At 39.4% G+C, this 15,999-nt stretch overlaps 1 protein-coding gene across 8 annotated transcripts in view; it reads left to right on the forward strand.

Annotated features, from left to right (window-relative positions):
- The window catches only part of vav2 (vav guanine nucleotide exchange factor 2), a 158,246-nt gene extending 153,662 nt beyond the window's left edge, over nt 1-4,584 (forward strand). For all 8 annotated transcript variants that reach the window (XM_086096725.1, XM_086096731.1, XM_086096727.1 and 5 more), the window contains one exon: nt 673-4,584. In XM_086096725.1, coding sequence (XP_085952851.1) covers nt 673-720 — 48 coding nt within the window. In that variant the 3' untranslated portion in view covers nt 721-4,584. The remainder of the gene's footprint in view (nt 1-672) is intronic.
- Nucleotides 4,585-15,999: the final 11,415 nt, after the last annotated feature.

Genomic DNA, 15,999 nt, shown 5'->3' on the forward strand with positions numbered 1-15,999 from the left:
TTAGTAAGTAATTAATTGTCCCAGAAACATTTAGTTAATTTAAGGATTTCAGAAAACCTTGTACTGAAAACTAAGAACACCACTGACAAACAATAGAGTATCATTATGATGTTTGACCATTCATTCAAAATCAAGCCTGTTCTTGCACTACTAGCACAACATTTAAAGGAGCAGATACAAAAAAATTCCATTTGTTTATCTTTTTCATTTTTCTCATTCAAACCCATCAAGGTTCCTTCTCAGCAATGTCAATGACTCAATTTCCGATATTAACTGTAATTAGCGCTACTCACTCATAATTTTATTAGTCATTCATTCTGGTTGTATTCCCATGATCAAACATAGCTAAATCATCCTTTCATCATTTTTGTGCTGTTTTCCCCCCCACCACCACATTAAGTGTTCAATATTCACTTCACTCACGCAACAAGTTGGAAACTTTGTTGCTAGGCAACAGCTCAAGTACTGCTCTGTGTGAAGCCTTAAGGAAGATGAATGAGGCTGCTCCATCTGAGCATGCAGTGATATGAAAATAATGCAAATATCCTCCTGCCACATATATAAGGGCGGCTGATAAGTTCACACAGCAATTAGAATGCATTCATCATTGTATGTCAAATTTCTGTCACTTGTCCAGTAGGATTTGAATAGAAATGATCGTTTGTTTTTCAGATTGGATGGTTTCCCTCAACCTATGTCGATGAAGAAGGAGTCCAGTAAGGGCTGGATGTTGCCCACCTGGCACCCTCTACAAAAACAACAACAATTTTTTAATCAGGAAGCATCTTTAATGTATCTGCTGATCTCAGAGGAAAAACGCCTCTCTCTCTCTCCAGGAAAGAAACTTTTTTTTTGTTGTTGCTGTTGATGCTTCTGCTGGATCGCAAGCACCTCTTCACCAAGTCCCGAGATTTCAAGTATGCCTCAGTTTTGCCTGTTTCACGGGATTCCCCGTTTTTCGTTCTGTACAGAAAAGAGGGGAAAACGTCACTCGCTGTGTGATCTTCCGAGGCTGTGGCTGTTGATAGCTTTACTCTGGGGAAGAAAAAAAAAAAAAAAAAGAACTTGCGGACCTCTGCGAGGTGAAATAAATGTACAGTATAGATAATTTATTGAATAGAGATTATTATCATGATTTATGGTTATTGTGGGGATTTCGCAACAGCAGGAAATCTGCGAAGAAAACGAGGAGAGAGCGAGAGAGGGGAAAAAAAACAGATGCTCTTTTTTTTTTCTTCACATTGACAGATTTTGCCTTAGTTGTCATGGTGATGCCTTGTGGGCTGACTCCAGTGGAGGGAAAATACTTTGTTGACTGGCTTGGCTTCTCATGCATGCATGTGTCCACGTGCAGCCCACACACGCACACACAAACACCAATGTACAGTTCGGTGCCTTTCAAAGACTGCTTTGAACCTCAACATCAGCCAGTAAAGAACATTTGCCATCCCTAAAAGGACCATTTGTGCACAATGCGAAGGGAACAACTCGGCCGCTGAGTCACTGAATGCAACAAGTGGAAGAATTTAACGATAACTTGTCACAATGGAGTCACAGAATTACAGTCAAAAATGTTTATTTTTATTTTTATTGTTTGTGTGCTTGTCCGGGATGCGTGCAAGATGTGGTGGGTTTTGGTGGTGCACTTTCCTTAGTAAATTTGGTGTGTTTTTTTCCGCACATTTTTCTCCCAAATTAGAGATTACAGATTAGAGATCCCAGATTATTAGAGGTGTCCATCCTGGTTTTTACAACCATTCCATCGGGCACCTGTTTATTATTTTTGTTTGTTATTTTCGGGATGAATCCCGGGTGCGTTGGATTTTGTGGTGAGGGCTGCACGCCTGGAGCCCGGCAAATCCCAAAATACATTTTAGGTTTAGTTTTTCATCTGAGACATGTTTTGGTTGTACAGACCTTTTTGTTTTGGTTTGTATCTTAATCCCAGCCATTTGCTTCCGTCTTTTTTACTGGATTTTGACTGATTTTGCAATGGTCCACAGAATATTATGTTCTATTGCTATAAAAACATTGAACCTTTACCAAAAGAAAGATTAAGGTCTCTTCTTTCATCAGGGAAAAAAAGTATATATGTATCTGTTTATGTTTTGAAGCAATTAGCATTAGAGTAAAGCTAAATTTCATCATTATTCACATTCCTGGTGAAAACACTGGGAAAAACAGCTTGTTGCAACATGGCCATGGCTGATCTCGTATACTCTGCTGCCACCTGCTGGCCTTTTTATTAAATAACTACCATTGCTTCAAGACACCTCTTCATGTCAGAAGCTGCATCAAAGCCTTTTGTATTCTCTTGCATTAGAAAAAACATAAAAAATGTGTAAAAATGTTTTTTACAACAGCATATTAGGGCCACGTATAAAAAAATTTTAGAGGGTGGAGCCAAAAAAAACCCTCAGCAATTTACAAGAAATACATGTAGCGTACTACTCGTATGTTTGTGCCAATACTTTTTGGCTGGGTTTTCAAATAAAGAGATAGTTATGGTACGGCAACCATATCATGTTAAGATTTCGCACTTTGAAGCGTTGGTTACTGCCAGCGACAAAGACACCTCTCTTTGTATTGCGAAGGTCCACACCCTGAGGATCAAGCATTTAAGTTAATTTGTTCAAATGTATATTATATTCCAGAAATATTATTTACACAGTCATACATTTTGGTATTTTTAAATAAAGTAGCTAAATTGCTGTGTCGAATCTGGTGCTCTCCGTCATTCACTTGCAATTACCTAAAAGTTAGCTTCTGATTGGTTCGTGTTGGTCAGCTGATAGGGGATCAGGAAGTGTTGTCGCTCTAGCTGCCGTGTATGACGAGTAAAGTTTAAATTAAGAAAGAATCTGTCTCCAATCCTGCCTTTTCATTTTATAAACAGTGTCCCATTAACCACCAACGAATCCTCACATTAGACTACACTACGTTTCTTTGTTTTTTTCTCACAAATCTGCCACTTTATAAAGTCGCAAATTTGCACGTTTTTTTCTCTGACTATTGCCCCCCACCCTTTAAAAAAATATATGTTTATACGAGGCCCTAATATGCCGTTGTAGTTTTGGGAAGTGAAGGACAAAGTTTTTTTTTTTTTCTTTCTTTTTTAACGTATTTACACGTTTTTGGGTTTGAATGAGTTACACGTGGCGTGTTCTGGTCCACAGCAGTTTGTGGCCGTTTTATTTGCTTGTAACTTGTGGGTGTCAATCTGTATGCGTGCTCCTCATTGATTGGTGGCCCTCATCCCCCGACTCAGTCCACTAATTGCTTCAAGGGAAAAGCCCCGGTTACCAAATTTAGACGCCGGGAAATTGTTTGGAATTGTGGACAATTGGCTCCCGGACGAGCCCCCAATCAAACCTGGCTCTAATGTCGGAATTAAAAAAATGTGAAGAGAAACAACCCTCACAGCGAATTAACTGGAACTGCACCACGAAAACCCACACCGACTCCCACACACACGCGCCATGGCTACTTAAGCCCCACGTTACGTGCCGAGACACAAATGATGTTAGCCGGGCGGGTAAAGCATGAAGCAGCATGGAGATCTGAAGAATGCGGGTGGCATTCTAACTCTAATAAGTGGACATGATTTTGGGAAACACACTATACAAACAATCACGGTAGACATTTGTGCAGTTTATTATCAGCAGGATGTGAAAGGGAAACAAGACCGCGTCATCACGACAGCCGATGTTCTTTCTTTTTTCTTTTTAACAAACAGCCAATGATGGCCATGTTGTACTTGTCTGCATGGAATTTAATTTCTGTCGTATGCTGCCTTATTTTTTTATTTATTTGATTTTTTTTTACAGATGATCAGGTGACCAAATGTGTTTCCTCCCAGTTGTCACATGTGAAATCCTCTTTGGCTGGTGCCGTGTCAACTGATGAGAATTAAACTGCCATAAAAGAAGAGTGTGCGTGCGTGCGTGTGTGCTAATCATCTGTAATCTGCACACACTCAGAAAACTGTGGGGGGGGGGGTGATACAGTGCCAAGTGTTTGAATTTACCTCCGGTTGATTGTTTAGCACTCTATGCATAGATCTACGGCCATTTAGAGTGTAAATGGCATATGTGTTTCCTTACTGCTGTCGCCAGGTATCACATGGTTTTCTATTTCCACTTAATCGCACATCATATTTATTGACAGTTTTGACTTTACGAGCTAATTTGGGGTAATTGGAAACGTTCATTCAAGTGGGGAACCAAATTAAATACCCTGAAAATGCTTACATTATTTAACACATATACAGTACATTCAATAATTAGTATTGATCTTTTTTTATCTTTGCAAATGTGCACCCAGCCCCCTGAAAATTCAAATGCCAACATTGAGCAGATCAGCTCCAGATGTTTTAAGGATTTTTGTGTGCGTGCTATTGCAAAGGCGCAGTTGAAGAGGCTTTCAAGTTGTCTTGAGTCAGAACAACCCAATGCATGTCGCTGTTGATATTTCAACTCCTGTCAGTACATCCTGGAAAAAATATGTACGTCATTGTGTACATTTTTGTTGAATGGTCGAATATTTCTAAATGAGGTCTATCATGGAATAAATATTTCAAATTTTTTTCTTTTTTCTTTTTTTGTCTGCAGCATTGTTTGTCATGTTTGATAAACACTGACTTTACGGAGTGTACGGGATCACAGTCACTACCAGTCAGGTTGTCCTCTGCTACACTTAGACCATCACAGATGGTTTTTCTGAGTGTTTAGTATGATCAATATTATCCTCAGTAGTATAAATACTGTCAACTTTAGTATTATATGCCTTTAAAAGTAAATTGCTATTCAGCATTACACTGATATTCAATATCCATACAATTATCCACATACAAAAATAAAATATATAAATATATATAAATATAAATTTTATTGAATTACACATGCATAATCAATACATTTTGATTTGTTGAATTTTTTTGTAAAAATAATAATTATTATTTGTTATTATACGTATCATAACCGACAGAAGGGGGCGCCATAGAAGAATCTTGCCTAGGATGCTATTGGCTCGCCTCCCCTGCCTGCTGGTATGAAGCGCCACGGGCTCACTACTGCCTCTTGAGGATATAAGTGGTAATACAACGCAAACAAAGAGGTACAGTGATCCCCCTGCCTATTTTCGGTTTGCTATTCACAAGGTCACCTATCCCAAGGCCCCATCATGACTGTGTTGCCCCAATCCCCAATAGGTGCACTATGGCCCCTAACCTGAAATTTTGAAATCTATAACACTAATATGCTATAAGAAAGCACCAAAGTCCCGGCCAGTTGTAAAATGTTAATTAGCATCAAGAAAGTATGTTTAAGTGGAGCTGTTTTTTCGAAATCAAAATATCTGTAAGCCATTTATTTTAAGGCTAATGTTGCAAAAATTAGTTCAAAATGGACAGTAGCATCTTAGCTCTATGAAGACTTACTACTGCCTCTTGTGGTTTAAAGTGGTAGTACTACTTGTAGACCGGCACCTGCTTGGCTACTGATTGGCTCAGATGTTGAACGTTGGGATATAATGGATGTGAAAATAATCGGTAGCAGGTTGTTGTCAAAACCCTTGTTAAATATCTGTTATATAAATGTTACATTTTTAACTGGCAACAAACAGTAACTCACTGTTTGCAGTCAAACAAACAAAAATAACAATATGTATAACAAATGTGACGTCACAGTATGAACGCTGAGGTTTTGAAATGCAATTTTGACTCATGTCCCTTGCTTGTACGTTAAATATCACACTCCATATCCCAATTGACTGTCATACTCGCCTGGTATGTATTTGAGCGTTTTGTGTGCGCGGTGTGTGTTTCCGTCATCCACATGATTGACCGCCGTGCCGTCTACGCGAGTGTAAGCGCCATGTGTGGACGCCGAATGCTGCGCCGAGTCGTGTAGCGGCTCACTGGGCGGTTCTCAGGAGGAGGCGCGTCCTCACTGGGGAGGAAAAAACAAACGTTGATAGAGAGCATGCTTTGTTTGTTTCTTGGTTCCGAACCGTTGACGTTATGAAGGCAGTTCAAGAAAAACACAATTGAACAAGTTCTATTGGAATGAAAGCTCACAGTATTATGCCAGCAGTCAAACCCAAAAAAAAAAATTATTATTCATTTTGTTAAAACTTTGCTGAGATATTTTGATGAATAATATTAATTTTCCATCACTAAACTCTGTGGCTTAAAAGTCTTTTGTCTAGTGTAGGTGGAAATGAAATATTAATTATTCTACCTCTTTATTTAACTCAAGATGACTATTATTTATGCATGAAGGCCACAAATCAATTTATCTGAAGTTCTTGGTTCTTAACCAGGGTTCAATCAAACTTCTTTATCATTGTAATCCCTTCATACTAACTATACCGAGCAAAAAAACAAAACCCCAAAAAAAATGCTCGGATGAACATGTGCGATATGAATTCACATGTATAACGGAACGTATGGTGTTCCACAGGGTTCCATTCTGGGGCCTCCGCTGTTTTCATTGTATCGGCTGCCCCTGCGTTCCATCTTAAGAAAAAAAAAATGGCGGTTGTTTTAAAGTGCTCTAGAAATATAGAGTTGGAGATGGGAATACAAGATGGCCAATAACCCTGTGTTGTTGTTGTTGTTTTTTTAAAAACAATTAGTGTTAATTAGGCTTCTTCACTTTTCGATTGTATCGACCGCAGAGGAATAAAAGTTCATTTGAATCCACAATTGTACGGGAGCATTGGAGCAAAAAGTCTACAGCAGTCGGACAGTTTTATTTCTTACTGAAGGAGTAACATCGAAGTCAAGATCAAATTGATTGCGCCTTTGCCCTCACCGTAACTCAGACGCGGTTCGTGTGAGTTATGGTGCCATCCTGCATCTCGTTATCTGCATTTTTTGTTGTCTTCTATTATGATAGTTAATATTCAGCGGGGCCTTGAGCGTCTTATTTGTCTCCTTACTTCTTTTTTTTTAGACCAAGAATACAATACTGGAACAAATTAACGCTGTATGACTCAGGTTCGAGCAGTGTTGTGTTTACCTCTAAAATCTATTGTCACATGAGAGGAACGAAGGTTTCCGCTCGACATCACAAACATGGAGAAGGTCGCATGTCAAGTTCGTGGCTGGAGGTGCTTCTGTCTTCTCTGTCCTCCCACGCTGCTCATCTCAATGTCTGATTTGAAAGTACGTGGGCCTTTCTCAACTTCTTGTGAACCACAACTGTTTCTTTGTCTTTTTTTTTGCTTGGAGGACACTTTATTTTGAAAATGGAGAAATGCTGTCACATACATGTCAAAATGAGAGGTCAGAGACAGAACCTTGTCCCTGGAGGAGCTTGTCTTTCTGCATTCTCTTTCCAAATGTTTCCTCTTCTACTTTTTGAGGTGGCCGTGTTCCAGTGGTTACAGCTGTTTTTTTTTTGTTTTTTTTGCTTTTGATTGGACAAATCTAAACTAATTTCATCTAAATTGCATTTAAATCTGTGGTTCTTGACCTTGGAGTTACTGAACCCCACCAGTTTCATATGCGCATTCACCGAACTCGTCTTTATTACAAAAAAAAAACGTATATATTGTTTTCAAATTCAAGAGAGAATTCCTTTTCATGGCGATTTCTGTTGCTCAGCTTCAGTAACAAAGACCAGCAGGATGAAGATGAGGAGGAGACAACCCACAACGGTGCCAATTGGAAAAACAACTCTCAGAAACTGCTTGGACAAAATAACAAGCATGTTCACGTTCATCTTGTGGCATAATGATTCATAAATGCATTGCATCATACCGAGACGTGTTTCTGATGTTTGTGTGACCTTTTTTCTTTTCTTTTTTTTTTACTGTATGAGAGGGATCAACTCTTGGAAACACCTCATATGATCCAGACTCTGTGGTGCTATGTTTGTTTGCGATCCAAGCTTGTTGTTTGATGATATCTTTTAACCTCAGCCAGATTTTCCTTTATTATCTGTCCAGCGTCCCTTCTCACGGTTATTTGGTGCCAGCTGGAAAGTCTCCATGTCAGTCAGTGGCATTCTGAATTGAAATTTATTCAAAGCTGAGAACTGATTTTTTGTGTGTGTGTGTGTGGTTTTTTTAATGATTTGACATTTCTCTGTATTATATAAGACCCTTTGATATGATAGCGGCTTTGTTCCAAAATTAACGTGCTCTTCTCAGCTGGTCGTACTGTGGAGCAGTTTTGTTTTTTGTTTTTTTCACCAACTGAATTCTGATGATCGAGCACAACCTGTGCCAAATCCCAACAACCTAAATATGCATTTCATATACCTCAATTTTGTCATTTGACAGGTTTTTGCTCAAATAAACAAACTAGGGATTTTCAATATCACTTTTTTCCAACCAGTACGAAAACTCAACTCTTGAGTAGTCACCGATACCAAGTACCAATACCACTAGTACTTTTGATACATACAATTTCAAAGAAGAAAAAGAATGACAGATAATAATAAAAAAAAATATATATATATATGTATATATGTGTGTATATATATATATATATATATATATATATATAGAGAGAGAGAGAGAGAGTTCCCCTTAAAATTGCATAAAATTAATAACCATTTTATATTCTTCTTATTTCTAGTTCTCGATCGTAAAATGGCCACAAGAGAGCGGCCAATGTCGTGAGTACCGATACTTTGAATTAAGATGTACATGCCCATCCCTAAATAAAACCTAGCAATGTTGTTTGGCCAAGCTAAGAAATACAAGCATTATACAAAAATTATTATATTATGTTTTTTTTAATGACAAATGATGTTTGCATGTCATTTATAACCATAGATCGAGACCGACGTCTGAGTGAGGAATCAAATGACATCAACCTCTAAAAAAAAAAAGGTAACAATTGAAAATGATGTGTTGATGCTTGTTTTGACTTCATATCCAGTGACCTTCATCATTAGATATCGTTCAGAACATGGCTTACTATTTACTTGTGTCTGTTCGCTTTCAGGCTGACCCAGCAACGCTCAGCTCCAACGGCTTTATTCACCTTACAAAGGTAGATTCCTACAAAAGGTCAGCGAGAGGTTCTGAAAACAAAAAAAAACACATTAGCCACGCTGCTAATGGGTTTTATTGGTCAATTCGGCTCAATTAGGTTTGCTACCGTTTGGTATGGGAACTCTTGACATTGAGTATTTTGTTTTACTGGGAGATGTCCATTCTTCTCACACGAAAAAGTTCAAATTTTTATTCATGAAGTTACTTTTCAAAATGCCAGAGTTACAATAGTGATAGAAGTCATAGTTAAAAGGATAAATGATGGGACCGATTCACATTCCAGTTGAATCCCAAACTGGTAGTTTGTGTTTACTGAAGGACTTGTTGGGAGAGAGATAAAAAGCCGTCTTAATCCAGATTCTTTCATTTAGAGGCGCTATCCACTTTCCCGCATCCGAACATAGAGAGAGAGACCTTCCCTTGACTTCTGTGACATGTAGTAACATTGTGACTTCAGTAGGGGTCACACTTACTCTGTGTCGCTCCACCGGGGGGGGGGGGGGGGGGGGGGGGGGGGGGTATCCAGTCTCTCTGCTCCATGTGTGTTTTAGGGGAGCAGACCCTTTAGCAGACTGGCAGTGGAGCGACACAGACTTTCCAACCAGCTCCTGTCCTTCCACCCAGCACTGACGGCTTAGCTGCGGGGGAGAAAATATTTTTTTTTTCCCTGGCTGCCATGAATCCATACAAATACAAGTGTGCATATATTGTGTTTTACAACAATACTTTACTCATTTGCTCCCAAAAAGTATAAAAACTTTCTATTTTAAATATTGCCATGGTACCAAAAAATGGTTTATTTAAATTAAATGTTTATTTTTTATGCAGAGCATACAGAAGGCTTTGATGCAGCCTCTGACCTGAAGAGGTCACTTAAAGCAATGGTATTTATTACAAAAAACGGCCAGCAGGTAGCAGCAGAGTACAAGAGATCAACCAGGGCCATTTTGCAACAAACTATTTTCCCCAGTGTTTTTCAACAGATTTGTGAATCATGATGAAACTTAGCTATATTCTAATGCTAATTGCTGCTAAACGGAAACAATATACAAATATATATATATATACAAATATACGTTCTTTTCTTAATGAAAGATGAGACTCAAATTTTTCTTTTGGTAGGTTCCATGTTTTTTTTATCAACAGAACACAATATTCTGTGGGCCTTGCAAAATCAGTCAAAATCCAGTAAAACAGCCGGGAGCGAAGCGGGTTGCTTCAGTGAAAATGGCTGGGAGTGAATGAGTTAACTATATTTATGATTTCATATGTACTTGTGGATGAAATAGCAAAACTTCCAGTCTCCCTCGCCAAAATGTACACGAGCGATATATACACAGATATATTCAAGTGAATAGGAGTTAGCCGAGCCTCGAAATATATCTCCACTCTTCTCTCTTATCCTTGCCCATGTCCTCTCTCTGTAGCAATCTGCTTCTTCCTTGACTGTTAGTCTATCTTTTTATGGTTTAATAAAAGTGATAAAGTGCAATATGCTGTATGTGCAGCCTGAAAAGCCTATACAGGCTCACCGTTTAATGTCACAGGGCGTCCTATAGATCAAATGGTTCAGTGTGCAGGCGCGAGTCGCCAACTGTGATGTTTTTTTGCGTTTGTGAGTCGAGTTCGGCAGCGTCACGTAGTGTGCCGCGGACTTAAGAGTTAGCAGATGAGTGACGAGTATAAAGCTACGCATCTCATTTAGCCCTACTGTATGAACTCAAACAACACAATGCAATATTCAGAGAGAAAAAACTTGACACTTTATAAAGTCGCAAATTTACGGGGAAAATTTTCAAAAAAACAAATACACGTAGCGTAGCGTAGCATAGCGTAGCGTAGCGTAGCTATAGTTTAATGTGAGGATTTGCTGGTGTTTAATGGGACACCGTTTACTTTATAAAATGAAAAGGCAGGATGGAGACGGATTCATTCATTCTTTCAACTTGTACTCGTCATACACGGCAGCTAGAGCGACAACACTTCCTGATCCTCTATCAGCTGGCTAACCAATCAGAAGCTAGCATACTTTAGGTAAATGCAAGTGAACGACGGAGAGCAGCAGATTTGACACGTCAACTTCGCTACTTGTACAAAAAATTACCAACATGTATAAATGTGCAAGTAAATATACATTTGAACAAATTAACTTGCTTAATCTTTAGTGTGCGGACCTTCGCAAAGCGAGGCATCTTTGTCGCTGGCCGTACCCAACGCTTCAAAGAACGCATGCTTCAAATTAAACATCATATGGTTAATTTCAGCTAAAGCAATTAATTACTATCTCCTTATTTGAAAACCCGACCGAAAAGTATTGGCACAAATATCCGAGTAGTACGCTATGTGTATTTCTCGTAAGTTTTTTTGTCGGAATAATGCCCCCACCCTCTAAAAAAAAGATGTATGTTTGTGTCATTAGTAAACATTTAAAATATATTATTTGCACTAAATTCTGGTTAACATGACATAATTTGGCTAACACTTTAAGGAAGGAGTCTTTGACAGAGCACCTTCAAACTGGCCTTTACATTAAAAACCTACAGTAAAAATTACTTTGTGTTATTTTATGTTTCCCCAAAAGAGGAAATTGAAAAAAACATAATGCTGCTCTCTACTTACCATCTGATTTTTTTTGTGTTGTGTCAGGGCTGACCACAGACCACTCGACATCAAGTTTCCGTGTCCAAAAGGCTTGCCGTGTAAGTACAACCCAACGTCACACTCTCTCCCTCGGCTTTCCGCATAATCTGAGGGCCCGTAGATTACACCTGCATTCTTTGAATACTTTTTATTTCTTCAAAATAAAGAGTAGTCTTATATCAAATGTGCACAGTGTGTACTGTTAATGCCATATTCAGTAAGGTACAGAGTCTCAGTTGGCTTGTTGAATTGCTAGCTTGCTAACTAACTGGCTAGTTGAATTGCTAGCTCGCTAACTAGCCAGCTTGCTTCCCTAACAACTTAGTATTATATTACTAAGTATTACTATAGGGTATCTTATTTAAAGGTAGGTCTTAATCCAACAAAAGCATATCTAGAAAGAGCATGCACATTTTCAGCTGCTATACAAGAGATGAGATATAAAAACTTGATATTAAGTGTAGTCTCACAGGGTCACACCCCAAAGAAGCTCAAATCCCATGAAAATTAGAGAAGCAGCCGCCACAAGGAATATTCTCTTGTACTGATTGGACAAACCTGAGCACCATGGTAACACGCAAGGTAAGTTATACCGCTGAGGCTTACATTGCGCTCGTGCTGCTTAATTATGTTGTGATGTGAAAGCAGGCTTTGTTCATCACAGCATCTCATGGCATACAGTCAACAACACATCGCAGGCATTCACACTATATGTTAAGAAATGTTCTCATTACTTTGTGCTCTTACCTGATCTCAAGAGATTTGTGTAAATTAAGAAGAAATACATCCAAGGTGGGCAGCTGGGGAAGAAAAGTGTTCTCGAACAACTCCAGCTTTGTTTGAACCGCATCTTCTTGAATTCTCAGGGAAGTAGTAAAAAGATGCTGCGACAAAAAAAAAAAAAAGGCTTACACTTACTTTCAGCAATAGGGAAGCTTGTTCATACCTGATACTGCGTGTGACCTTTAGACAAAAAACTAAACGATGTGGCTTTCCAATACACCCCTCCCACACTCCCTCCTCTTTAATGGAACATTCTCTAATTGGTTTGTTCCTCCTGCCTTACCTGTGTAACAGGAGGTCCAATTCAGCTGAAAAACAAAGTTTCATATCCTTTGTCACACAAATCTGTGCATAACATTTGGGTTTCCAGTACAACCTGGTGAGAAAATACAACAGCTCTTTTAGATACTTCAGTCATCCGTATGTCAATAGCGACGACAGCATATCAATCTCCTTGAGGTCAAACAGACATTAATATGACATGCTCATTAGTCGGAAAGCCAAATCAAAAATGATCTGCGTCAACCCGTATGAGGACAAATATCAGCTCCTGTGCATTCCTGCATATACTTTCTCTTTGAATGACAAAAGAAAACAAACAAGGTCTAAGGGACACTGAAACTGGTTCTTTGGTCAAAAGCAAAAACAGCTTCTACGAGAGATGGTCAAATACAAATATTAAAGCACCACAAAGTATATTATGGAGCTCATGGCTGCGCCACCAACTGTGAATGCAAAGATGGTTGATGATGAACTTGTGAGTTCACCTGGAAACGCGCAAGTGTCACATAAAAACACATTGGAGGTGCAGGAAAAGCAGGGCATAATTGAAGAAGAACTCCTACTCCGCTTTAACTTGTACAGAAAAAACCTTTGTCATTTAAACAAAGAGTTAGTACGGGCTCGACAACATTTTCTGAAATCATTAGTAAGAACCTCAACAACAGGCACACTCCATTTGCTCTCTTTACGTTTTACCGATACATTCAAACAACCAAAACGTTTGAACGACTTTCCCAAGACGTTCGAGCAGCTTTAATAAGGCGTTCTAACGACTTTACCAAGTCGTTCGAGGGACTTTGCCAAAACGCTCAATCGACTTCGCCGAGACGTTCGAACAACTTTCCCAAGATGTTTAAACAGCTTTAATAAGACGTTCGAACGACTTTGCCGAGCTGTTCGAACGACTTCGCCAAGATGTTTGAACAGCTTTAATAAGACGGTCTAACGACTTCACTAAGTCATTCGAAGGACTTTGCCAAAGCGCTCAATCGACTTCGCCGAGACGTTCGAACAACTACCCCAAGATGATTGAACAGCTTTAATAATACGTTCTAACGACTTTACCACGTTGTTCGAAGGACTTTGCCAAGACGTTCGAACGACTTTGTCGAGATGTTCGAACGACTTCGCCAAGATGTTCGAACAGCTTTAATAAGACGGCCTAACGACTTTACCAAGTCGTTCGAAGGACTTTGCCAAAACGCTCAATCGACTTCGCTGAGACGTTTGAAAAACTACCCCAAGATGATTGAACAGCTTTAATAAGACGTTCTAACGACTTTACCACGTTGTTCGAAGGACTTTGCCAAGACATTCGAACGACTTTGTCGAGATGTTCGAACGACTTCGCCAAGATGTTCGAACAGCTTTAATAAGACGGTCTAACGACTTTACCAAGTCGTTCGAAGGACTTTGCCAAGACGCTTACCAATACGTTAGAATGGTAAAAAAACAAAACACAAAAAACGTCCTGGTAAATCATTTGAACGAAATTTACGATTTTACCAACATGTTCAAATAACATAGCCCAGTCAAAACAGTTTACTCCACATTGGCAGTTCCATGTTTCCGTAGTTGTGAGTCCCTGTTGAGACTTCTGGAAATTCAGTCGCCACTGGAACTGATGTGGTTTTAAAACCTGCTTCCCTGTAATATTTTTAACCTGCTCAATGAACTCACTACAAGAAAAAAAAAAGACAACTGTTTTCAAGTTGTCAGATAAGATTGCTGTTTTCAAAGCCTAAGTGGAATTGCGGAGGAGAGTGAACATGAGGATTTTTGACATGCTTCACTCAGTAACGGGGATTATAGAAGAGTCTGAGTCAGACGTTCATTCTCCCAGATGGTGCATGACCACCTGTCACAGCTTTCAAAAGGGCATTATTTCACAATCATAAAAGATCCTACCATGTGGAATAAAAATGGATTTGTAACGCATTTGTGAATAAGCCAGGTGAATCGATTAAAATGCATAGTAAGATGCTAAATTCATGGAGATTTTTTTCATTAATTTGTGGAGAAATACTTATTTGGCTTCCCGTCCCTACCTAACAGCAGATTCATTTTTGACACAAGAGAAGCGACATTTGTATTGACAACACTCAGCTGATACAGCAGACTTGTCTGGGACTGAGCCAGCTTAACCCGCTGTCCTTCCTCCTACTCACTTTTAAAAGTCAGGTTCTAGCCTGTATTCCGAGATAGCGCTCTAGTAAGTTATTCAGGGGAACAATATTTGTCACGGTGAGGCCGGGATTTTACTTGGCAGAATGATGTGTCATGCATCCCTCCAGATCATATACTGGCATGTGTAATAAGTAAATAAAGAAGCCACCCGAACATATTCATCAGGACTTAGCTTTTTTCGGTATGCGAGCTGCAAGAAAAACAGCAGAAAGTATGAAAGTTCTGCAACAGGTGAAAGTATAACCGCAGGCAACGCAGTAAACATCATGAGGCGTAGTGTATTCAAAAAGTTTTTGTTTTTTTTGCATCCACAACACGAGTTGTCGAAAAGTTATTTAACTTTTACAACTGTCACTTTGATTTTCCTTTTCTTGATTCCAGTGTGTTAAATGTATAGACAAATTGCCTATATATTGATCGCTGCAGGGTATTTTTCAGCACGCGAAATGTCAAAGTGCAGACGATCAGTGAGGCCGAGCCTAATGTCAAATCACATTTTACTATCAGATTCATACACTGCGGGCTAAAAAGCCATCCGTGTTTCCAACCTTGTCTCTTAGAATTACGGACATCAAGCATGAGGGAGGGTGCAAATACAATATACAAAATGTCACCAAGGAAACTGACAACATTGTTCCACTTGATCGACAAAGACATGTTACACTACGTTCGACTCTGATTTTTGACGATTAACGAAATGATCAAACCCCAAGTCATTGCGGTCACCATGCCTGTGGTTTTTTGATTAGCCAGCAAAGAGTATTTTTGGCAGCAGACCACATGCGGTGGTCAGCTATGTAATTCAACTTTTCAGAGCACTCTCATTACAGGGGACGTTATTGCAGCACTCCCCCCCCCCCCCCCCCCCATTCTTGCAGAAAAGCTCGGAACGATCCGGCAGGCTGGTCCTTGGCCAGCGGCCACGCTTGCGGCTGTTGCTTTTGCTGAAGACTACTTAAGGTACAGCTCACATGCTTCCCAGAGTCAGGCGGGTGAATCCACAATGCCTGTATGGAAGTCAGGCAAGTGAATCACTACAACGGCCGTGACTCATGATTGTTATTTCTGCTATCACTTCCTTCAGCCGTCACCTTTTTG

This window comes from Leptonotus elevatus, chromosome 15 (assembly GCF_054856555.1).
Source record: "Leptonotus elevatus isolate MCC_2025b chromosome 15, RoL_Lele_1.0, whole genome shotgun sequence".
Taxonomy (NCBI): Eukaryota; Metazoa; Chordata; class Actinopteri; order Syngnathiformes; family Syngnathidae; genus Leptonotus; species Leptonotus elevatus.